Below are 25,255 nucleotides of genomic sequence, written 5' to 3' on the forward strand. Positions count from 1 at the left end.
TTTTGGAGCTAACAAACTTTGAAATAATTGTGTTAATTGCTTCAATCTATTGGCAGGGGAGGGGGCGTATACTAAGTGAAGAGTTGGTGAAGTTTAGAAGAGAGAGAAGTGCTGAAAAAGAAATCAGGAGCTCCAGTACTTCTGTGGTGACAGAAGATACTATAGGCTCTCTCTCCCACTGATTGTAACTAAAACCTCTAGACAAAATACAAAATACAATTACCCAAAGATTCTGCAAACTAAATAAAATGAAGCAGATTATGGACGGGAGCAAAACTTGGAGAAGCAGCTTCACAGGGGTGGATTTTCTGTGTCTTACGGATTCGTCCTGAGGGTGGACCCCTCACAAAGCCAACACAGTGAGGCGGGCAGCTAAAACTCCCATAGAAGCTCCATCTTTCTTGGCAGAGGAACCAGAAATGGAGCCCTTTGGGGGATGGAAAGGAGGAGAGTATCCCAGAGTAAAGAGTTGGAGAAGTGATTTCCTAATTCTGGGTATGAAACCATACAACTCTCAGGTTCACTCTGAACTACATGTATGTGGGACAGACCCAAACTAGCACAACAAAGACTCTGAGAACAAAAGATTTGTTCTACCACGTACAGGAGAGACACAACTTGCGATCTGAACCTAATCACATTGATTGCCTGCACAAACAGAATCATTAACATTCTCCAGAGATTATAACAGAACTCAGAGTCTATATAACACATCACAACATTTATGATACAATCCAAAATTTCTCAGCGTACAGAAAACCAGCAAAATGTAACCAGTTCTCAAGAGAAAGCACAAATGCCAACCCCAGTGTAACCCAGATGTCAGAATAATCAAACACAGATTTAAAGGCCTATATTATAACAGTATTCCCTGTGATAAAGGAAAACACACTTGAAATTAATGAAAAGAAAAAAAAACTCTTATCAGTCTAATAGTCTATATCCTGGAAAATTATCCTTCAGGAATGAAAATAAAATTTAGATATTCTCAGATGAAAAAAAGAATTTCCAGGACTGATTTAAATAAGTGATAAGGAAATTCTTCAGGCTAAAGCAAGATAATACCAGAAGGAAACTAAGATCTTCAGGAATGAAGGAAGAGCAACATAAATAACAAATATTTGCATAATTTCCCCTCCTAAATTCTTTAAAATAGGTATAAGTATTGAAAACAAATATTAAATATTGTCTAGTGGGGTTTTTACCTGGTTTTATTTCTCTTCAGCCTTAAAAAGCTTCCTTTGCCATTTCTTACCCTGGGAATGCCCATGTGACAAATTTTCCCAATTTTCATTTATGTAGAAATATATGTAATTCACCTTCATTTTTGAGAGATACTTTTCCTGGATTCTGGAATGATGGTTTTATTTTCTTTTGGCATTGACAGGATGCCATTCTATAGTCCTGTCCATTATTTCTGTTGAGAGGTCAGCTGTTATTTTGTTTCTTATTCTCCTATATGTAATGTACTTTTCTTCCTCTGAATGATTTTTTTTCTTTTTAAAATTACTGTAAAATACACATAAAATATAGCATCTTAGCTATTTTTAAGTGTACAGTTCGGTAGTGTTAAGTACTTCCACACTGTTATGCACCAATCTCCAGAACTTTTCTCATCTTGCAAAACTAAAACTCTCTGCCCTTTAAACAACTCCCCATTCCCTCTTCTCTCGGCCCCTGGCAAGCTCCTTTCTACTTTTGTCTGTATCAATTTGACTTCTTGGGGCAACTCATATAAATGGACTCATACAGTACTTGCCTTTTTTGTGACTGTTTTTTTTTTTACTTATCGTAATGTCTTCAAGATTCATCCATGTAGCATGTGTCAGAATTTCCTTCCTTTTTAAAGTTGAATATTACTTCATTGCATATATATATATATATATATATATATGTCACATTGTGCTAATCTATTCATCCATCATTAGACACTTTGGTTGCCTCCACCTTTTGACTATTGTGAATGATGCTGCTGTGAACATGGGTGTACAAATACTCTTCAAGACTCTGTTTTCAATTATTTTGGGTATATATCCAGAACTAGAATTGCTGGATCATATGGTAATTTTACTTTATTTTAAATTTTATTTTATTAATTTTATTTATTCCCTGTGAATATAGATGCAGAATTCCAATATTAACAAAAAAAATTAGCAGTCAAATCCAATTTTATATATATATGTGTGTGTGTGAATATATATGTGTGTGTATGTGTATATATATATATATATATATAATGTGTGTGTGTTTTAGAAATAATTTATATATATTAGGGACTATGTGTGTGGGTATACATCATTATGGATAAGACATCATGACAAAGTAGTGTTTGCATCCCATGAATGCAAAGTTGGTTTGACATTCAAAACTAACCAATATAATTCATCACATTAAGAAAGTAAGGAGAAACGTAATCATCAACTCAGTAGATGCAGGGAAAGCATTTAACAAAATTTAGTGCCTCTTCATAAAAAAATTTCTTAGCAAACTATGAATAGAGGAGAACTTCAAAGTAATAACAGACTTCTAAGGATAATCTAAAGCTAATATAATACGTAATGGAGAAATATTAAACATATTCCCCTAATATGTTTACAAGGAGAGAATACCTACTCTCTACTCTCATCATTTCTATTCAGCATTGTACTAGAGATTTTAGTTAGTTGAATAAGGGATCAAAAAATATAAAAGGTATGAAGATCAGAAAGGAAGATGTAACACTGTCTCTATTTGCAGGTAATTTGATTGTTTATATAAAAATCCTAAGTATTCTAGAAAACAACTACTAGAATTAATAAGTTAACTTAGCAAGGTCAAAAGATAAAAGGTTATTTTATTAAAATTTTTGCATACTAACAGCAAAAAATTGGATAAGTGAACTTAAAAAAATTCTCTAATGCTGCCAAAAACATGGCCTGCTTAGAAATAAATTTAACAAAAAATATGCAGACCTCTTCACTGAAATCACTATCAAGCACTTGCTGAGGGAAATCAAAGACCTACATTTGGAGAATGATACACTATAGTTATAAATTGTAAGACCCAATGTTATTAAAATGGCAGTTCCTTCCAAATTGATCTACAGATCCAGTGCCATACAAATAAAAATCCCAGCAAGCTTCTTCATAGAAATTGGTAATTCTAAAATTTATGTGAAAATGAAAACAACGTAAAATAGCCAAAGTGACTTCCTTTCAAACTAAGATTAGTCAAGACAGTGATGCATGGATGAAAAGATAAGCATATAGATCACTAGAACAAAACAGTGAATCGGGATGTGTGTGTGTGTGTGTGTGTGTGTGTGTGTGTGTGTGTGTGTTCGGTACAAGTGCCAGTACAGAAATGAAAGTCTTTTCAACAAATGATGCCAAAACTTCTAAGCTAGATATCCATTTAGGAATTTAAGAAGGACCCTTTATATCATATTACTTTTAACTCATATATATCAGAGACCTAAAGGTAAATTCTAACCTTCTAAGGGAAAACATCTCTGTGATCTAGTATCTTTTACATAGGCTACAAAAAGCAGGAATCATAAAAGACAATAAATTGATAAGGTATTCTTTATGGAAGTTAAAACTTGGGCTCTTCCAAAGACCCCCATTAAGAAAACAAAACGGTAAGTTACAAAGTCTGAGAAAATACTCAAAACACATATATCTGACAGTTCATTTCTAGAATGTATAAAGAACTATTTGAACTTAATAAGAAGACAATCCAGGTTTTTTTCAATGGGCAAAAGATTTGAGTAGATACTTCATAAAAAAAGATACAGGAATGGCCAATAAGCACCTGTAAAAGTGTTGAGTCATGAAGGAAATGCCTCGGTGCCGTTTTGTGTCACCTCCTAGGGATGGCAGAAGTAAAAAAGCTAAGAAAGCCAAGTTTTTGATGGGCTTTAACCCTGCACTGCTTCTGACATTCACATTGCATACTAGGTGCTCTGGAAAAAAAGAAATAATGCTTTACAGTTTACAAAGCACTTTTACAGAAGTTATCTCATTTGATCTCCAAAACAATCTTACTTTTTGAGTAGAGAGCTTGAGGAGAGAATCAGTTCATTCACCTCTGCCTGGCATAGACAAAATATTCATGATTAGATTACTGTAGTGCAATAGTATTTACTAAAGCTAATAATATCAGCCTTCTGTCTGTTCCTTTTTTCATTTATGGGGGAACCTGATAACCTACTACAATAAGTTAAGCACCTTGGAGATAAAACTGAATTATTTATCATTACTTCTGCTATAGTAATAGCCGCTATTCTTCCTTCAAGTACTGGATACATCTTCTAGCTAAAATAACTTCAGTTCTCAAAATCCAGCTCTTTCACTGCCCTTAAAATAATTATTCAGTATAGTAATGTTGAGAATGGAAAGCATTTTGCACTGACAGCATCAAGACAAGCAGAGTCCTTTCTGTTTCTGGACAGATTGGTTTCCCAGGATTTATTTTTGCCCTCCAGCCTCAGGGCCTCATTCTAGATTCTAGACTGCTTTTGTCTTCTTATTTCAAGGAGGCCATTAAACCTGTAACAGGTGATACATTGTGGCGAGTCACATGCCCTGGAAAGCCATAATTCTGGCAAGGGTTAGTGGGGGAGCCGAATTTCTAGTGAGAAGATTCCAGAACGCAGGCATCGCGGACCCTGCAGCAATCCTCTGCGGAAAGGTGTCGGGCAGAAAGTACAGCCAGAACGTGGGGGGAGAGCTTACCCGCAACTGATCGTTTCTAAGGTTTCTCCGACTCATTCACCCAGTGCCTGTGACTGACCAAAGGCAGAATATAGGACTTTTAGCTTCATTTGGTTTCATATATACAGCTTTGCTCTGTAACCCCAGCGAGAAGGCAGACTCCAAGTTGCAGCCAGAAGGATTTGAGATACAAAGATCACTCACCTCTCAGAGACTGTGAGACAGAACTTTGTGAGTTTCTTCCCTCATAAGACTGAGGAGGGCAGCCCAAATGACCTCTTACACTTGCCAGTGACAATTCCAGAATCCAAATGATAGTTAATTTACTTGTAAGTATTTATATGTTAGGTTTCCTTAAATGAGAATATATCCATTAGAAATCAAACAGGGCCCTTTATCATTAAGGTTCTGGGAGTCTACTAGGGTGGAAAAGAGTGAAATCATGGCATAATGTGGTACATAAAATTACATGAAAATGTCCCAGAGAACAAGTGCAAAATAAAGTGACTAGGAAAACTAGAAAAACATTCCTACAAAATAAGTGGGAAGTTTGGGGTTGATATTAAGACCAAAGCATATGTAAGCGGTGATGTAATAACCCCACCAACCAACATCCTCTGTGGAGGTGGGCAGCCAGGAGGGGAGGAAGGGCCTGGAGCTGTGGGCTTGAGGGAGCGGGTTCCCCGCAAACTCCTCTCTGCCCTGGGAGTTCCCCTGCACACTTCTGTTCAGGTCTCTTCCCGCACTAACTCCGCCATTCACAGTTTTTCTTGTCTCCCATATGAGGGGAATACCTGTCTCTCAGAACTGTAGGCTTTTGAATAGCATCATATGTGATGTGCTGGCACAGTACCATGCTCGTTTCTTGAGGCCTTTGGCAGTCCACAGCCCTGACAGAGAAGCCGGTCTCCAAATCCACTGCTTGCAGGTATCCATCCCAGGAAAGCTACTCAGGGCATCATGGCGACACGGGCCTCAGCAAAGGTTTACGTGAAAGTAGTAAAGGCCACAGGACTTGTGAGTGCTCAGAACAGCCCCCTCTTGATCCCCCAAGGGAACACCCTGTAGCCAGTGGGCTTTGAGCAGAGAGTCCAGAGACCTGGGTGAGAGAACCAGGCACTACAGCAGGCACAGGACACAGTCCCTGGCTTCTGGAACATGGGTCTAGTAAGAGTGGTAAGAGACACAGACCCAAATAACTTTAACACAAGGCACAGTGAGTGTTACATGGGAAGCAGCGTGCTATGGGAGCAGAGAGGAAGGAGTGATTAAAGTGAAAAGGAGAATTAGAGGATCTATAACACCTTCATAGAGCAAAATGCTTCTTTTGCACTTTGTGTAAGAAGTTGATGCATCAAGGAAGCATTCCAAAGAAAGGTAAATAATGCAGTCCCAGGGCTGGGGCATAGGCCATGCGGGACCTGTCCAGAGATGAGTGAGTACCTCTGTGAGCTAGAGAGCTAGATGCCAGGGCAGCAGCAAGTTGGGACATAAACTAGTGGGTTCTGATGGGAACGGGTTTCACTAGGAAGATCCATAGGGTTGGGCCAAACCCAAGAAAGTGGATGACAGCACCAGCACTTTGTACTTATGCATTAATTCCCTTGTCCAGTCAACAGACATTTATATTTTCCTTGTCAAAAGTACTAATCGTGCTGAGGAGAGAGTAATGAATAATAGTTTCTTTCCTCAAAGAAGTCAGTCTGATGGAGGAGACAAGTCACCCTGATGCATAACACAGATCACAATTGGCTGCCTGCTCCAAGAACAGAGTTTAGGAAGTGATTGATATGCTTGGAAGTAGAGGATGGTATGAAACAGCCTTAAAAGATGCACCATTTGAGCTGAGTTTGAAGGATCAATGGGAGTGGGAGCCTGCCAGATCGAAGAAGGCTTTCAGACACAGCAACGTGGCAAAGCCCTGAGGCTGGACTGCACAGGGCATCCTGGGAACCCTGGGACATTTGGCTGAGTGCATCCTAGAGTGGGGAGGGGAATAAGAGGTGCAGTGAGCCTAGCCCTACAGGCAGTGAGACAGTATTGAAGATCCTTAAGCTGGGAAGTTAGCAAGGTAAATATGCACAGGATGTCCTGAGGATCAGAGAGGTCCTGGTGGAGGCATTCATGAGGAGTCCCAGTGTGGGCGACTCCCAGGTCTCTGGCTGGAGCGACTGCTGCCATACCCAAGACAGGAAAGCCAGGAAGAAGGTGATGCGTTCATTCTTGAATATGTTTGAGGCTTCTGCAGGATGTTGTGATGCTCCCCCGTCTCCACCCCACCTTGAAATCCTTCAGGTGCTGCCCTGCTCCCATCGGCCCCAGCCTGGCCCGTCCTGTCCCCCTCAGCCCTGCCTGCTCCAGCCTGAGTAGCTGCAGATCCTTGACCTTGCCAGGTTGTGCTCGACTTCTCTGTGCCTCTAACCTAGAGCACCTTTTCCCTCCTTTTGCCTTTTGCCTGGCCATTTACCAGACTCACTTGGAGGTAACATCTTTGAGGAAGCCTCCCCTGACATTCTGCCCCACCACCACCAGGGAGGGATAGTATAAATCTGTCGAGAACCACGTACTCACTCACTTAATTGCAGTGACTGGTATGCATGTTACCTCCTCCACCAGGCAGGAGGCATCTCTGTGTCCGTTGAGTCTGGCCTAGAGGGAAAGTAGGACATTGGTAAATGTTTGTTAAATGAACAAATCTAGATAGGGCTGTCCAACAGAGAGTTGGAAATTCCAAAAGGTAAAACGAAAGGCACCGAAGATAACTGTTAGCAAGAACACCTTCTGTCTGCCATTGGCTTCCCCATCCTCTGCTCCAAGCCCTCCGTTCTCTAAAAGCTACTCAGTGATCTAGTCCCATGGCTGCTGGCTTGGTTATGTGTGTGGAATGAAACAGAAAAGGAGAAAGAACACAGAGGCCTAGAGAGAGGGCCGCTGAAGGTTCGGAGGCTGAAACGAACTCCCAGCTGTTAAGAATGCAAGTGTACATAAGAGACAGCAGGGCCTAGGCACCTGTTTCCCTTCCTCTTTCTAAGCTGCTGGGCCCTGTTTTCTACCACCATCTGGTGGCCATATCCATAAATAACAAGTTCTCCGCGAGCTGAAGGTCTGTGTAAGGCGAAAGCCCCATGCGTTGGCCTCAAGCCGCATATGAGCCCCTGCCTGTCCGGCTGTCACACGCACACTTGTATGTATACATCAGAGTCTGAAGGAGGGGTATAGTATCCAATTTGCTGAGAATCACAACTATAAAGAATTTTAGAGTTTCAGAATAGTGTTTTTTACTATTTTTTCCCAAATGAAATCCTATGAAGAATCATAATGTAAAAGAGAAGGATACCTGCTCACTCAGAATCTCACCTTCCAAATCAAGGCATCTACACAGAACACTGAATCCAGTTTGAAAACCATGCTTGTAAAACCAAAGGCTTATGGAGCTTCGGAGCTAGATGGACCTTTAAGAGCCATTGAGACCCCCACCAAATCACACCTTGGTAAAGTTCACAGAGCAGAGATCAGTGACAGTAATGAAACTAACACGAATTCCTCCACTCCCAAGTCCTTTTACTGTTTTATCTTGCCTTATTTCCCCAAAACCTAAATTTTTAAAACAGTAACAAAACATTTTCAAGCCTGAATGTATTCCCAAAAATGAAAATATTTTTCCTATAGAATTTTAGTTTTCTGGAAAGAGATATTTCCCACTCTAAATGCCTCTCAACAAACCATAATACATGAGAGAAAATAAATCTATAGCTTCCATTCGAATAGTTCTTTATAATTTAAAACATCAACACCCATTAACTGACTGATTTTCGGTGGGAAAACTGAGACACATTAAATGGCTTGCTTGCTGTTTTTTGAGACCACCTTAAGGATTCTTCGACTGTCTCACAGCCTTTGTGTACAAATGTCTATATTCTGTGGTCCTTGAAGTGACAGATGAGTGGGTGGCATAGCAGGCATGTTGATATCAGTCTGGGGAGGGTCAGACCAACCTCTGCTAATCACAGCCACTGAGGGGAGGGGGGATAAAGGCTAACACTGATTGAACATCAACACACTAGATATCCTGGGGTCTGGTTTCTAAACACCTTCAAAGTATGTTTTCCACCACCATTTTTGCAGATGCATTAACTGAGACTCAGAGAAAGCACCTTGCCTAAGGTCACCCAGCTAGTAAACCGAGATAACCCTCAGGCCTCTCTGGCTCCTCAGCCTGTGTTTTCTACACCAACTGGTTGCGTGGAGCTTGCACATGCCATCTTGCCCCCTCAGGTGGGCAGTCCTGGCCTCCTCTAACCCCCATTCCCTTCTCTTCTTTCTCTCTCCCAGGAGTGCCAGCTTCTCTCAGGGCACCAGGGCTTCGTTTCTCATGAGGAGTGACACAGCCGTACAGAAACTTGCCCAAGGCAACGGACACTGTGTCAACGGGGTCAGTGGTCAAGTCCATGGCTTCTACAGCCTGCCCAAGCCAAGCCGGCACAATACAGAATTCAGAGACAGTACATACGACCTCCCCCGGAGCCTGGCCTCCCACGGCCGCACCAAGGGCAGCCTCACAGGCTCCGAGACAGATAACGAGGATGTGTACACCTTCAAGACGCCCAGCAACACCTTGTGCCGGGAGTTCGGGGACCTCTTAGTGGACAACATGGATGTTCCGGTCACCCCACTCTCAGCCTACCAGATCCCTAGGACATTCACCCTGGACAAGAACCACAATGCCATGGCAGTGGCCACTCATGGGGACTCAGCTGCGGCTCCCCCGCCCCGGCCCCCCAAGCCAAGTCAGGCAGAAACGCCTCGCTGGGGCAGCCCTCAGCAGAGACCTCCGGTCAGTGACAGCAGCAGGCCGGTCTCCGCAGCCGCCACTATCCCAAGGCGTAACACCCTCCCAGCAATGGACAACAGCCGACTTCAGAGAGGTCAGCACCAGCCCGAGCTGAGGCCCAGGAGGAGGGGAGGTGGTGTGGGTGTTCTCAGTAGTTGCTTAGCCTTTGGCCATCCATGCCAGGGGGACTTAAGGCCTGCCCCGGTCCCTGGCATGTACGATCTTCTACCCAGACCATTACTCGTTCACCTGCCAGCACTGGAGGGCTATCAGCAGACCCGTGACAGCAAGAGCATAGCAAACCCTGCCTAAGAGAAGCTACTATTTTACTAAGGGAGATAGGATATTCTTGGTTGACCACAATAACATATTATGGGTTTGGAAATCCAAATCATCCTATTTTATTCATTTATAAATCAAACCAAACCTTTAAAAAATAAATTTAGAGGACCAGTCTAAACTAGAACCAAACCTATATGGACTAACAGACTACTAAAATAAAATAAAATCTACAAAATAATTTCTAAACCACATTTGAATCTCTTTTGCTAAAGTCTGAACTTCTATCTAAAATATCTAAATTCTGTTGTCATTTATTTTCCATTGAAAGTATTCCAACCCTGCCTATAACCACCTCTGTTTGATGACATTTTGCATCTTGCTTTAATAGCTTGTGAGGCCTGTTCTTATCCATTCCATTGTTTAAGCCATGTAGTCACCTTGAGAGCTTGGACAAAGCCTTGTTGTCTCCATACCACATGACGCCCACGGTGGTTAAGAGACATATCCAGGGTTGCAAAGTCAGTCAGTGGCAGAGATGGGACATGGACCCAGGGTCCTCAGTCCTGGCTCAGTATTCTTTTCAGTCTTTTAGTCCTTCAGCTATGTGATCACTTACCTTGTGCAATGGAACTGAGATAATACAGACATAAAAACAGGTCCCTGCCCTTCAGAGAGCTCCCATCCAACTTGGGGAATAAAACCAACATGTATAAATTAGTCAAGTACCATTACTACTGTAGTATTTGTGTAAATGATGGCTGGGTGAGTGGACAGGTGCCAAGTGCTACAGGAATTAAATGGAAGGTGCATAAATGAGGGGAGAAGCAGTCGAGGAAGGAGTTTCTGTATCTGCTAACACTGGAGCGAGATCTAGACACCTGGGAGGAAGCTGTGAACTGCAGAATGACATGACAGAAGCAATGCCTCTTCATTTGAGGCTGAGGGTATTTCCCGGAGTATTGATAGGACCCTGAGCACCACTGGCGAGGGATTGAGGCAGTGTCAGCACACAGATCACCTCTGACTGCATATGGACCTTCCTTTCTCTGTTGCAGCTTCTTCCTGTGAGTCCTACGAGTACCCACATCGTGGTGGAGAGAGCGCAGGCCGGCCTGCCGAGTCCATGAGTGACACGGTCAGTTCTTTCCTGGTGAGTGGGGTTTAGCCAGGGCTCTCCAGGCCAGCTCAGGTGATTTAAAGTTCACACCCCATGGAACTAAAAGCACAGCCCAAAAGAGTGATGGCCTCTCCCTCTTCAGACCCTGCCTAGCTTCTTGCCTCAAAACCCTGGTTGAGTTTTTAGAAAGTAAGGTACAGGTGTCCTGGTCTGGAAGACATGGGTATCTTAGGTATATTAAACCCCAAGGCTCACCAGCTCTGGGGGAAGCGGGAGGGGTCTAGATTGCAGAGGACACAAGCTCTGGGATGGGGGATCTAAGGCAGCCTCCTCACGTGTAAGGTCTCCCCTGGAGGAGGGGCAGCAGTGGCTGGGAGAATTATGGCCTCAGTACTGCCCTCTGTGGGGTGGTGAGTGGCCCAACTTCTCCAAGTGTCAGGCTCCTGCTAAGCAAAGGAGAGCCTGTCTTCAGGCCCACTGCAGACTGGAAATTCAGTAGGCAGAGCAGAAGCAGCTTAGTTGTTTGTCTGAACAGACAGGACAGGAGTTTACCGAAGGTGGAGCTGGGATCCCTGCATCGCACGACTCTATGGCAGCTCTGACTGCAGCTTGTGGTCACAGTGAAAGCTGGCCTGGGCTTTCACCTACCAGGGCCAAAGCTTCTCGTGTGCTGCTGCCCTGCTCAGGGCCTGAAATGCTGACCTGCCAATGGTGAGAGTCTGGACTTGGGGCGGAGGACAGGTCCTGAACCAGCCCTACATAGGCCACGGCCTGTGCTGCCCTCTGCCATGGACGGGCAGCCAGAAAGCCTCATGGACTGAGCCACCAAGGATATTTTATACTAAAGATTTATCTCAACTTATAAGTGGATTCCAGGGAATCATGCAAGCTAGAAGGGACCCACAGACCTTATTTCTTCCTGTTGCCTTCTCTGCTGTCTTATTTGCTGTTCCCAGGAGGCCTTATTGCCTCACAGTGCAGCCGACTCAGTCATGACTCTTCTGGACTTATATGCAAATTCTTACCCCCTTCTTGCTGCGTCTTGCCAGCTACAGCTGTATTTCTTTATCTCGCCCTCCTAGCCTGGGAAAGCAGCTGTGGGCCGTTCAGATAGCACCAATTCTGAAGACAACTACGTGCCCATGAATCCAGGTTCCTCCAGCCTGTTGGCCATGGAGCGAGCAGGTGATAATGCCCAGAGTGTCTACATCCCCATGAGTCCTGGGCCACATCACTTCGACCCTCTTGGCTACCCCTCCACAGCCCTTCCTATGCACCGAGGCCCCAATCGAGGGAGCGAGATCCAGCCACCCCCCGTCAACCGTAACCTCAAACCTGACCGGAAAGGTAAGTCCACTCTGTGCCCTGTCCCATCCCCGGACAGTGTCCAAGAGAGAGTTGCATTCATTTATGGATCAGGTAAATTGTGAACTTTCCTTTCAAGGAAGCAGTTGCCTCTGTGGCCTGAACCACCCCAAACTCTCTCTCTCACACACACACATACACACATACACAAACACTCCCCACCACCCCAGTGGTTGGCACCCTAGCAACTGGCTGCAGGAGTAGCCTTGGCGGACAGGAGGAGTGCTGGGATTGGAAGGACAGGGCAAATTCCAGTTCCAGCTCTGCTACCGGCCTACCGGTGACTGTAGATAAACCATTTTGTGTCTCGGAGCTTTGTGGCTCACCTCTGAACCTGGAAGTGTAATACTTGCCTCCCAGAGGCATGAGGGACAGGGATAGCATATCTAAAAATGCTTCATAACAGATACAGTGCTATTAAAGGCTAAGAGATTCACATTAGATCTGGGGCTGGGCAGCGTGTGTATGTGTGTATATATATATATATATATATAATAACTGACACAGTCTATTAAAAGACACACTATGCAGTCATAGAAAGGCTTGAGCTTTCAAACCAGGTGGATGTGGGTTGGAATCCTTATCCAGTACTTTATAGGTGTGTAACTTAGTAAGTCATTTTCGGCCTCAGTTTTCCCGCCTGTGAAATAGGGATAGTAATTCCTGCCTCCTGGGTTTGTTTAGGAGGAAAGCATCTGGGACATTGACTCTGAAACATAGCAGGTGTTTGGTTGTTAGGTCCCTGCATTTAAACCCATTTAGGCCAAGAGGTGCTGCTGTTCGAGTCCTGGGTCTGCCTGTACCTCACGGTACTGACTGCACATCAGTAGCAGGGATTCAAGGGGGGAAGTAGAGTGTCTGGGCAGAGATAAGCCCTCACTGGTCTGGCCAACAGGGAATTAAAATCTGAGCCTTTGAATTTCAGCTTTTAAGGCCTGTGGTGTTCACCTTCCTCCTATGTGGTTCCATAGCCCTGACCCAGGAGTGGCAGGGAATAGAAATGGTAACTGTCTCCATTTCAGATATTATCTCTCATTACTTACAGTCACAGATCTTGGGGAAACAATCTGCTGTCCAACCTGTGTCCCCATTTTGGATTCTGAAAATGTGATTACCATAGGGTACAATGCAGAAAATACATCATTTGGAATCTGAAGGCAGCTTATAATCGTAGGCAGAGATAATATAGCCTTGCTGAGCCTCAGTTTCCCTACATAAAACTGGGATCAACAACGGAAGCATTTATAAATACACTCATGTGTCATATAGAAGTTTATATATGCGTGGCTTTATCCCCTTGTCTGGTTGCTCAACTTTCTGTTCCTGCTCCAGCAAAGCCAACACCACTTGACTTGAGAAACAACGCCGTCATTGATGAGCTCCCCTTCAAATCGCCTGTCACCAAGTCTTGGTCTAGGGCCATGTGAGTACGTTCGTGGAGGCGGGAGCTCAGAACAGGGCCGTAGGGGCTGGTGAGGGAGTGGTCATGGCCTGCGAGTCAGGAAAGCTGCATCCTGATGCCGGTGCTCTTGGCAACAAGCGCTGCTCTTGATCTCCTGGGGCTTGGCTTCCTCCGCTGAAAAGGGCAGTAATTGCGCACCCCTGCCCCATATCAGATCTTGATCTGATGATGGAGTGCAACGCACTGAGGGTGGAGGTCTGGGTATATGAGGCTCAGGAGTCCGACTGGGCCCTGAGTGTTCCCCCAGGGTTTACTTTTTGTCTTCTTCCCGCAACAGCCACACCTTCAACTCCAGCTCCTCCCAGTACTGCCGCCCCATCTCCACACAGAGCATCACCAGCACGGACTCAGGAGACAGCGAGGAGAACTACGTCCCTATGGTGAGTCTCCCGGGACTGCCCCTCAGTTCCCCGCTGCCTAGCCTGGCTAACTCACCTCGGCCCCGGGCTCCTGCGTAATTTATGGTTCGGTGTGCTGCTGGAGGTCCTTCTCGAGCATGGGCATCAGAGGCAAGGAGGACATGGTCCATGCCCTCAAGGAGGCCACAACCTTAGAGGGCAGAGAAGGCCTGCCTCTCATGCAACTGTGACAGGTGGGGTAGGCAGGGGGAGGTTGGACTGCAACCAGATCATGAAGGACCTCAAATGCTGTCTCTGGAAATCTGGACTTTTCCTGTGGGCATGGGGAGCCCCAAAGGTTTAGCAGGCCAAGCGATCAGACAGGTGCTTCGGAATAGTCCCTAGGACCTTGTAGAATGAGTAGAACACCCCTCAAAGTTAACTTCCTTCTTCTGTCCTGCTAAAGTCTTTCAAAAGTAAAAGATCTCTTCACTCCCTCATTCTGACGTTCCTGTGACCATGAGCAAGTATGTGAGTGTGAGCGTTTATTGAGTTTCTACTCAGCGGTGGGGAAACACACATGTGCGTGACTCACTGTGGCAAAGGCCATAATAGAGACATAACCACAGGCAGTGGGGGTGAATTTCCTCCCTGAGGTTTTCATTGAAAAAGGAATAGGTACCCAGTACCTGGGAGTTGCTGCATCAATAATGAAAGAACGAATCAACCAATAACACAGCCAAAACCAGAACATAGGACCACTGCCTTTCCCATTAGTTAGACTTCAGGGGGTCCTAGCATGTCAGTCTTGGTGCCTAGGCAGGGACAGGACCCTAGAGTGTGTCATTTGATGAGCTGCTTAAGCAACTAGGCCTTTGGGCAGCCTGGGGATGAGGCCACACTGCTCATCTCTCCAAGGAGCTGGAGCTGGAGGGAAGGAGCTGCTTCAGTATGACTGCGGCTTCTAGGCATGGGTGGGTGTTTCTGAGAAGCAGATTTGGTTCAATGGACTACTTGCCAGCATCCAGTACATAAAGGAAAGGTGCACCTTCGTAGGGGCCAAAGGCTGGATGTCAGGATCTGGCCTGATGCCCTAGAAGGGAGAGAACATGGTACAGTGGGATTAGCCCAGTTTTGGGAGTCAGAAAACAGACCTGGTTCCCATCCCTGCACACCAGCTGTGCAGGCACAGGCAAGTCACATCACTTCACTGAACCAGTTCTATCTTTGCTTAAGAGAAGATCTACCTACATCACAAGATTGTTGTGAGGGTTTAAATGAAACCATGAAGGTCCCTGGCACAGTGCAGGACGCAGAGTAGGCACTCAGTGAGCCAGCAGTTCTTACTCCCAGAGGTGTGTTTTTCTGGGTGGTGGGTTGGTTCCCTAAACTTACTACTGTTTTTTTTCTCCTTTGTGATAGCAAAACCCAGTGTCTGCATCTCCCATTCCCAGTGGCACCAACAGTCCAGCCCCTAAGAAGAGTGCTGGCAGTGTTGATTATCTGGCCCTGGACTTCCAGCCAAGCTCTCCAAGCCCCCACCGCAAGGTGTGTGAGGTGGGGTGGGCATGCCAGAGCTCAGGGCCCTGGAGGAGGGATCCCTGGAGGGCTGGGGGCCTTCAACCCTGAACCGCAGCACTCGGCCTCTTGGGACTCAACGTGCACTTCATTTCATGCGGGTCTTTGGGGGCCCGCGTGCCACTCAGGGCATAGGCACCCAAGGTCTTCAGGGCCTCTCCAGCTGTCCGTCCCCCTTGGTGTACAGAGGAGCAAACAGGTGCACACCAAGGCATGATCTGTTCAAGGTTACAGAGTGAATCAGTGATGGGCCCCAGGCTCATGGGTTCTGTATCCTGTCTGGAGTTGTCACATGAATTGCCATTGACACAGTGGCCTGCAGAGGGGACTTTGGGCCTAGGATAGTCATCCATAGGAGGCACACTAAGCTGCCCAGTCCAGACAGCAGGGTTGGGGGCTCTGGCTCTGCACAGCTCCCTTACAGGAAGGCAAATTGCCACCAAGGAACACTCAAAAAGCCCCACCAGGCCAAAAAGGACCTGGGTACTCCTAGGAGCTGGGAAATTGGGAGGGGTGAGGCAGTTTGGAGTTCAGGCTTTAAAGGACACTTTCAGAAAAAGAAAAAGACAGGCTCCTGAGCCAGTCAAAGCAGCAGGCAGAGGCGCACATCCTCTCCCCTAGGGACAGTTTAGGAAGAGCCCACCCGCCTGCTCCCCACCTGACAACTCACAACCGCTTCTCCCCCAATCTGTCCCTCAGCCATCCACGTCATCCGTCACTTCTGACGAGAAGGTGGACTATGTTCAAGTGGACAAGGAGAAGACCCAGGCCCTGCAAAACACCATGCAGGAGTGGACAGACGTGCGGCAGTCCTCGGAGCCCTCCAAGGGCACCAAGCTGTGACGCGGGGCCGGGAGGCAGTGTCTCCAGAGCGGGCCCCTCCCCTTGCCTCTCCTCTGTCCTCTCCCCTGGCCTCCTTCCTGCCACTCTGGCCTTCGAAGCATTTTGCATCAGGGACCCTGAACCTTTCCCCGGGAGGCGAGGGTCTGATTGAGGCACTTCCTCTGCCCACTCAGGGTCCACCTCTAATTTTTATTGGTAATGGCCATGCCTCTCTCCACCTTAGTTATAGAGCTATTGCCAAAAAGCATCCTTCAGCCTCTTCCTGCCCTTTAGACCTGAATATCTACCGGACACGCGGAGGGAGGAGCTGGGCTCTGAGCCAGATTCTGCATCTTGCACCCGGTCACAGCCCCCCACCCTCTCCCCTCCAGCGACTGGGCTACCTCTCCCTCGATCCTGGAAGAAGCCAGTCGTCTCACTGACCCAGGGAGCCAAGGGTAGGCTGACCAAAGTGGGTGTGGGCTTCTCCATCCCTTTTCTTGGTAGGGAGGAGGCAAGACCACCAAAAGGTGGAGTCGTCAAGAAGGAAGTTTGGAGGTGCTCTTGAGGGACAAAGGAGTTAGAGCCAGACGCAGAAAGGCAGTTGATAGCTGGTGTGCATAAGAAAGGCAGGAGGATGAGGACTTCAAGGAGCAAGGCTTGGAGCCCAGAGGCTGGCAGGTGACTAGGACACTGTGGGTCAGGGCCCCAGGCCGGTGGAGCCCCGGGGCTGCAGAGTAAACGTGAAGAAGTGAGATCGTTGGGGAGCAACGTGCATGGCGGCATGACCCGAGGACAGCTCCCAGCCCTGATGACGACGGAGAGAACAGGGCAGGGCAGACTGGGACCTAGAGGACAGAGTATGGGAATGGCTGGTGGCCTGGGCTTTGCACCGGGTCCCGGGGCAGGCATGAGTGTGGCCTGGATTCCTCCTCGGCCAGGGCAGCCCACACAAGGCCTTCATGGGGTCTCCAGCTCCTCTCACCTTCTCTTGCTCCCTCAAGTGCCAGGTGTCATGTGGGACTCAAACCTGGCTGCAGGCACAAGACGGGCCCCCAACTACCCTGGGGTGGAACCCTCCCTCCTACAAAGCAATGACTTCCCATCATGTTTGACGGAGGTGTTTCCTGTGACCGCATGTGCATGCACCCCTCACCAGCCCAGGGGCGTGTGACCGTTCTAAGAACTGCCACTGAGAAAAAAGGGCGCAAGACATTGATAGTGGCCCAAAAAGGCTAGAATGCTGAGGCGGGAGTGCAGAGGGAAGGACGCAAGGCTACTTCTTTGGGAAGGTGTTTCTAGGAGATGGGGCCTTAGAGGAAAATAGGCCCAATTTTTTAGATGGTAGGGCAGGGCTAGGGTCCAGTGGAGGAAGGAGAGACTTGGAAAGCCTTGAACTTTGGGAAGAAAAGACCTCTTTAGGAGGCTGGCCCCAGGCCTTGGTGTGCCCCACAGGTGACATGACCTACACTGGGCCATGCCAGCATGCTCTGCCCGGCCCTATCCCTTTAAAGCCTCTCTGTGAAGTGGCTCATGGCAGGCAACCTGTGGGCCCAGGTATTGATGTCCCTGGTGTCCAGGCGCATCCCCTGATGACCCCTGGGGGCCTTAATAATGTCAGCATTTTCAGAATGTGCCATGTTGTGAGTGAAACTGGCTGGAGCCTTCAGAGACCCAGCTGGTCACACCTCATTTCCCCAGAGGCGTCCTTGTAGGTCTGGGTTCCTCTTGCTCCCAAACTTTTCGTGTGAAGCTCAGGGTAGAGATGGAAGGAAGTGCAAGAGGGACTTAGCCAGTGGCAAGCAGGAACTCCGGGTCACAGTCCCATCCCTCCTCTTGGCCTAGCAAGGGCCCCAGAATGGGGGTTCCTCCTCAGCCAGTGCAGTCCACACAAGGGTGCATTCTGCCTGGGGCTCCCCAAGGAGCCTTCCTTGCCCCCTGCAAGCTTCAGCTCTGCAAGGTGTAAGACACTAATGCAGGAACAAGAGAGTGAGTGCTTCTGGGGGTGGGGGGGGGCCCTCCCACCGCTGTTGCTCCACTGTTTCAAAGCACTCCCTACAGCTTCTCTCGGGAGGGTCTGGATCATCAGGAATGGGCAGCACCAGAGCATTAGCTACTTGCCCTGGTCCCCTCCCTAGATTAGTTTTGGTAACTTCTACCTTTGAAACCTTCAAATACTACCCATTCCCAGGAGTGAAGCACAACCATTACAAAGTCATTGATTGGAGAATAGGCTCAACCCCAGTTTGCCCTGTGGCCTCTAGGCTATGGCCTCAGCTCCAAGCAAGGGAAGCCAGGCTTGACCACGAACTCTGAAGCCCTGTCCTGTGGGTGGGGCCATCATTCTGGACGCACCTTGCTCTTTGGGGCCCGGGCCACAGTGGCCTGCCCACTGGAGGGTCAGGCTGTCATGTGCTATTTGGTGGTATGTGTTTGTGTGTGGTTGTCGGTTACATGTGTCTTGAAATTTAGAGTCATTTCGCACAGAATTGTCACTATTTGTTGGGAAGAGAAAATGGGCTAGGAGAAGCTCAGTCTTAGGTTCTTGCCCTGTTACCATTTAAAATTGACATTTAATTTTTCAAATCACTGTTGGTGCCTAATCACTTAAGTTATTAATTTATTCTGTTTTCTTTTAAAAATTTGTAACATGTATTTATCCTGGGGGGGGAGGGGAAGAGTAGGTGATCAAGTGGGTCCTGTTTTTGCTGTGGCAGCACATGGTACAGACCTAGAGCTTGCAGGTCCCTTTTTACTGTGGTGTTGGAGCAGGACAATAATAAAGTCCATTAGAAGCAACCAGAGAGGGCTGCCTTGTCTGAAGAGGATGGGATCCACACACAAAGCCCAGCTGGGGGCCTCCCACATGTAGGCTTAAACACATTCTCAACAAGTTTACTCTCTCATGGTCCCAGGAGGTCTACGTGCCTGTCTGCACCACTTTCATTTTAATAATAGGAATGTACTCGGTATGCTTCTTGGCTAGGAACAAGACTGAACCCTTACCTCAGGCTCTGCATTCCTGATGTGTAACATGGAAACTGTAGTAACACCGGCCAAATCTCCTTAGAAGACACACAGGACTGGGACTGTGGAAGTGAATTCTGAGTGTGACCTGGTATCAAACTATTGGCTTGCTTTTGCTGGTCCCTAAGGTCTCCAGGGTCTGTGCTATTTGGGCCAAAACATCAGCACAGGGCCACAACCCTTGAAGTCCCTGCCACCACGCCTTCTTTGTTCTCCCAAAGAGCAGAGCCCCCGCATGCCTCTCCCGCTCCCAGAATGGGAAGGAACTGGGTGTCGGCTGTGGAGTGACTGGGGGTGGCCTGTGCCCAAGTCTGGCCTCAGAGAAGTCACACACCCTTCCAGGCTCTGAGAGAAGGAAAAATAGCTATTTCTGGGAAAAATCCTGACAGCCACCAGGCATCTAACCTCTCCCTGCCCCACCACCAGGCCTCACCTTCCCATGGTACGTCACACAAGGCAATGGGGCAGGAGGGATAACCCTCCCTGCTGCCTAGACACAGCAAGAAACCAAGGGTACAGTAGACACCACAGCCACTGACAGAGGAAGAATGACATCTTTAAAGGCTTCAGAGAACTTTTTATTCCTGTTTGAGACCTTGGGTCTCTCTCTTCTCTCTCTCCATTAGAAGGTGTACAGCAGTGTCAGGGCACAGAGGTCAGTATCTGCTCCTCACCAAACCAGCCCCCAGATTCCCATTCTAACAGCCAACCGATGAGCTGAGCCCGCTAGCTCTCCCCAGAAGGACAGTTCCAAGAGAAATGCACACATACTTGCCGTAAAATAAGGACTCTTATTTGCATCAGAAGGGGGATGCACGGTGGCATCTTGGGCACAGAGGCAGCCGAGGGGGGCCATCCTCCCTTCTATGCAGGGTTGCTTGGTGTGGAGAGACGATCTCTGATCCTGCATCAGGCTGCATCCCACCCACATGCCTCAAAATAAACAGTGTTACCTCTGAAATCCCCTCAGAGAAACAACGTGGCCAGATACGGCTCTGCTTTTTATACTGTAGAGTATTAGGATTGTCTGAAAGGGAAATGCTACTTGATGGCAAGACACTGGAGCTGTGAAGGTCAGCCCTGCTGGGGGAGCAGGGCCCAGAGCGCATCCAGCTAAGCTGCTTCGAGTGGACCAGGACACTTGGGTGTAAGATCTTGATGGGGCTGATCCCCCTGTCAGGGCCTGAGGCCTAGTTTAAAGGGCTCACCTCAATATCTGGGGCTCCAGGTGGCCTTCAGGCCAAGGAGCAGTGTTCCAGAAGCTCCCTCTCCACCTTTCTCACCTTTCGAAGGCCCTACATCAGGACTGAACCTGCCTCCACAGCCTCCCTTTGACCCCACATGGCAGTGCAGCTCTGCCTGGGATCTGGGCCCCCACCCAGTTGCCAGAAGGAAGGGGTCCAGGCCTCCCCACGATTGGCTGTGGCCCCTGCCCCCCAAACACACACACACAAACGGCCAGTGGACGGTTCCCATTAGAAGACCAGTCTGTGGAAGTCACCACCATTGCCCCCTGCAGGGTTGCAGCCCCCAGGAGAGCCTTCATCCTCGTCCTTATCTTCGTCAAAGCCTCTCCCCCAGTGTGGAGATGCGGGGAGCGCAGAGATGTAGGCTGCCCTGCTGCGGGCCTCCTTCTCCTGCTCCTGGAAACAGATAGGAAACTTAAAATTAAGGCCCTGCAGCCAGGGACCTCCCTTCACTCCCTCCCCAGCACAGCACCTGCCGTCTCTCCTTGCATCCCTCGGGCCAAGCACAGAGGAGCCATGGCTTCTGCCCTAGAGGCATTCTGGCCCATTCCTTCAAGACCATCCCTCCTCCTCCCAATAAAACCCCAGACCCCTGGAGGGAAGGAGCTCACTCATACTAGACTGTGAATAGCTGACAAGGGCCAAATGTGGCACCAGGAAGCAGGAGGACCAGGGACTTCAAGGGGCATGTCCCAGCAAACAGGGACTGCCCCACAGACTTCCTGACCCAGCTGTGCAGCTGACTCCCTCTCGAGGCTCTAGGAACTGACTCCCCTGTGAGAAAGCTCTTCTGCCCAGCTAAGGCCGGCCTCACAGAGACACCTCAACACGGGCCCTGGCCCTGCCTGGACAGCCCTGCAGAAATGTAAAAGCAGGCCCAGCATCCCCACTCCACAACCACCTTCCCCATGAAACACCCACCCATCCACAGTTCTGGCCTGCCACCTCCAGTTCTTTGCAGCCAGTACCTCCCATCCCAATTTGGCCAGAATCTTGACTTTAAAGGTGGCGGGAGGCATGGGGACCAGTAACCAAGGAGCTCAGGGGTAGGGTGGCCCCTGCACAGTCCGGTAGCACTCTACACACTCACACTTGACTGTTCACCTATCAAGCCCCATGCTGCTGCTCCAGCACACTTATGAGAGCTGTTGATAAATATCAGATGATTATGAGGTGTTTGTTCCTCTAAGATGCTTGCCTGGTCCACCAATATACCCCCATCACTAAGTGACAGGTGAGCAGATTAAGATGAGACAGGGGCAATAACATCTCAGCCAGTACTGTGCCCAGAAGGTCGGCTCTGCTCACCTGCAGGTAGAGGATGTTGTCTTTGGAAATAGCTTCCATCAGGTCTTTGTGGAGGGCGGGCTCTGTCCGGACTCCGGGAGAGCCCGGCTCAGCCTCTGGCCCCTCCGCAGGACGCTGCCGGTAAAAAAGCACATAGGCTGTGTCCTTGGGGAAGAAGGAGGTGATGTTGCTGACAGACTCGAAGGAGGAGAAGGACACCCGAGTGTCATTGAACAGGTACCACTGGTTCTCCGGCTCGGGCCTGTCGGCGGCTCCCAGAGCAGGTGCCGGGCGGGCAGCGCCCTCGCGCGCATAGCAGTAGTAGTGGCCGCTCTCCGAGGACACGCCCGAGTGCACCACGACGCTGCAGAGGTCGTAGGCCTGGCCTCGGCCCCCGGCCAGCGGCAGGTGCAGCAGCAGCGGGATGGAGACAGCGTCCAGGATCTTGCGGCGCCGCATGGTGCGTGGGTCGAAGGAGAAGCGCAGCAGCGTCAGGACAAGGTAGCGCGGCCCCTGGCTCAGCTCCACCGCCCTCTCGGCCTCCTGCAGCGAAGCACACGACTCGCAGTAGTAGCGGTTCTCCGCCATCAGCCTCTCAGGGGTCAGGAAGTAGTTGACCAGGTCGAGGACGGAGCGGGAGCCCTCCCCGGAGGGGGCGGCGGCGGCGTCCCCGGGGATCCCTGGCCCCGGGCAGTCCTCCTCCTTCCCCTTCTCGGCCTCCTTCTCTGTCTCCTGGTCCAGCTTCTCCTGCTCCTCCTGCTGCTGCGCCTCCCCTTTCTCCTCCTTCCTGCTCGCTTCCTCCTCTGCTCTCGCCTCTGCTGCCCCCTCGCTCTCCAGCTTCTCCGGACTGCTCGGCGCGCGGGGTCCCGGGAGTCCCAGGGCTCCGAGGTCCAGGCCCGTGGGGGGGGCGTCCCCGGCGATGCAGTGCTTCCTCTGCCTCCGAGGGCTCGCCCCGCTTGGAAGCTGGGCCTGGGACGGCGGCGGGGGCTCCCAGGCGCCCACACCTTCCGCAGGGACCGTCACTGAGCCCAGGCGGCGGCGGCGGCCGCGCTCCGCAGGCGGGAAGGCCAGAGAGAGGTCCGTGAACGCCTCCTCCCTGGAGGAGACATTGAGGCAGTGGAGGCAGCATATCCGAGTGACAATCTTGCCTCCAAACATCTTCTCCACAGAGGTTGAACTTGGGCTCGGGGACCCCTCGGGAGGGGAAGGCAAACTGGACTGCTTGAGCTTCTGGCAGATCCTTGCCCCCGTTTTCTCCTCTTCATGCAGCCTAGAGCAGGGAGCACAGGGGCTTCTGCATACACACAGGTCCAGCTCCAGAGCGCTGGCCTCATGCTCCATCTTACTCGGCTGGCCTCACCTTAGACACGTGCAGGAGTATGCACACACGCTGCATGCTTACCTGCATGCACGCACACAAAGCTGCTACTAAAGAGGTGCCATGTTTATGTGCATGTGCCGCCAGAGCTGTGACCAAAACACACACATGTGCATTTGGGCAAGCACAGCGCAGCATGCACACGCACACTTCCCCCTCCCAGGTTATGAATCAGATCAGCATCTACTAAACTCCCACCACCCAGCCCCCACCCCACACTCACAGCACCCTCTCCTCCGTGGCCTGCACAAGTGCAGTGCTGCACCGCCATTTCCAGGAAGAGGCAGCAAAGCCCGGAGGAATGGGGTTTCCCACAGGCACCCCCCAGGCCTGGGGACCCGGGCCTCCCCCCTTACCGATCCAGCAGGTACTTCAAGTACTCTGAGCAGTCCTGCTGTGTGCCGGGGCTGAACCAGGGTGTCCAGGACGCAGAAAGGAAGTTCTCTGGAGAAATGGCAGGCCTCTAGGACCAAGGCAGGTGAAGAGCAGGGTCAGGAGCAGAAGACACCCACCGACCACCCCTGCAGTGTGCACATCTGAGGGGCTGCCTGGGGACTCTGCCCCAAACTTCCCAGCCTCCTCGCTGAGGCCCCCACCCCCTAGCTGTCCAGACCCATCCATCCCACCAGGTGCATGCAGCCTATAAAGCAGGGCATGGAGATGAACAACCCTCCAGGAATTTGCTTTTTCCTGGCACCTATTTCTCTCCAGGCATTTGTTTATTCCCATTCCCTCTGCCTAAAACACCCTTCTGTCAAAAGCTTGGCTACAGAGTTCAAGTCCCAGATGTAGTAAGCGCCAACTCGTTCCACGTCATCTTCCCAATGGACCCACACCCAAGTCATGATCTACCCCTCTCTTTCTCGCACGTGTATGACACACTGCATTTCCTTTGTTCAAGCACTGCAGCTGTTATCTGTAGGTCCGTCTTCCTCACCAGGCTCTGCGCTTCACGAAGGCAGGGACCATGGCATATTCATCTCCGTGCCCCCACACATGGTCTTCAAGTTCCATGAAGGCAGAAACAGTGAATAAAACAAATACAGCCCCCGGGGTGCCTGGCAGTGTGACAGCTCCAAAGGACAGCAGGTGAACAAAGTGACACCTCATGCAACAGACTGAACCACCGACAGGAGATCTGGGCAGTGCAGGGGGAGCCTCCAGGAGGTGGTCCCTCTCCCACCTAGTGAGGGCACTGAACCAGCCAGGGACCTGGCCATTAACCATGCCAGCCGGGACTGGAGCTCCACAGCTTACGGCAGACACGGGGGCTCACAGCAGAGGCAGGTGAGCCCTGGGGAAGAGAAGGGGTCCAACCTCCTCCTCCCCACCCACTCACCTGGCTGTGCTCCAGGAAGGCGAAAAGCCACTGCAGCTTGGCCATCAAGGGCTGCGAGTTGTTCTCAGTCAAACGGAGCACACAGCGCCTGAAGCTTCAAACACAGCAGGAGCACCCGGGGTGAGCCAAGGCCCCCAAGGGGCCCCTCCCTGCCCAGACCCCAGGCAACCCAGAGCCGCCAGGCTAATGGCGGAATAGGCACCTGTAGCTCAAGCCCGGGCCCACAGCCAGGGCGAAGGAAGTGGGGGGCTCAGCCTGGACAATGAGGGGACCCCGCAGTCCCTTCCAATTCTGACAGTCCATGACTCCAAGACTCAAGATTTGAATATCCTGAGATCTTCTGGTCCCAGGGTTCCATGACTGGAAGTCCCCAACATGCTCCACAGTCTGTGCCTGTATCACCACCAGCCACTGACATCCTTTTCCCTGCTTCCCCAGAAATGGGGCTCAGATCCATCCAGAGCCGCAGGACTTGCTCAGCCCTCGAC

General features: G+C 49.6%; 2 protein-coding genes across 3 annotated transcripts in view; one reads left to right on the plus strand and one right to left on the minus strand.

Annotated features, from left to right (window-relative positions):
* The window catches only part of GAB2 (GRB2 associated binding protein 2), a 180,052-nt gene extending 160,972 nt beyond the window's left edge, over positions 1–19,080 (plus strand). The window contains exons 4-10 of the mRNA XM_073215963.1: positions 9,027–9,619; positions 10,863–10,957; positions 12,007–12,271; positions 13,622–13,712; positions 14,029–14,131; positions 15,512–15,637; positions 16,367–19,080. Coding sequence (XP_073072064.1) covers positions 9,027–9,619; positions 10,863–10,957; positions 12,007–12,271; positions 13,622–13,712; positions 14,029–14,131; positions 15,512–15,637; positions 16,367–16,510 — 1,417 coding nt within the window. The 3' untranslated portion in view covers positions 16,511–19,080. The remainder of the gene's footprint in view (positions 1–9,026; positions 9,620–10,862; positions 10,958–12,006; positions 12,272–13,621; positions 13,713–14,028; positions 14,132–15,511; positions 15,638–16,366) is intronic.
* A 1,309-nt stretch (positions 19,081–20,389) lies between these two features.
* Positions 20,390–25,255, minus strand: part of USP35 (ubiquitin specific peptidase 35) — a 51,697-nt gene continuing 46,831 nt past the window's right edge. For both annotated transcript variants that reach the window (XM_073215961.1, XM_017654165.3), the window contains exons 8-11: positions 24,768–24,861; positions 23,785–23,891; positions 22,072–23,320; positions 20,390–21,159 (exon numbers count right to left, since the gene is read on the minus strand). In XM_073215961.1, coding sequence (XP_073072062.1) covers positions 20,992–21,159; positions 22,072–23,320; positions 23,785–23,891; positions 24,768–24,861 — 1,618 coding nt within the window. In that variant the 3' untranslated portion in view covers positions 20,390–20,991. The remainder of the gene's footprint in view (positions 21,160–22,071; positions 23,321–23,784; positions 23,892–24,767; positions 24,862–25,255) is intronic.

This window comes from Manis javanica, chromosome 11, assembly GCF_040802235.1.
Source record: "Manis javanica isolate MJ-LG chromosome 11, MJ_LKY, whole genome shotgun sequence".
NCBI lineage: Eukaryota > Metazoa > Chordata > Mammalia > Pholidota > Manidae > Manis > Manis javanica.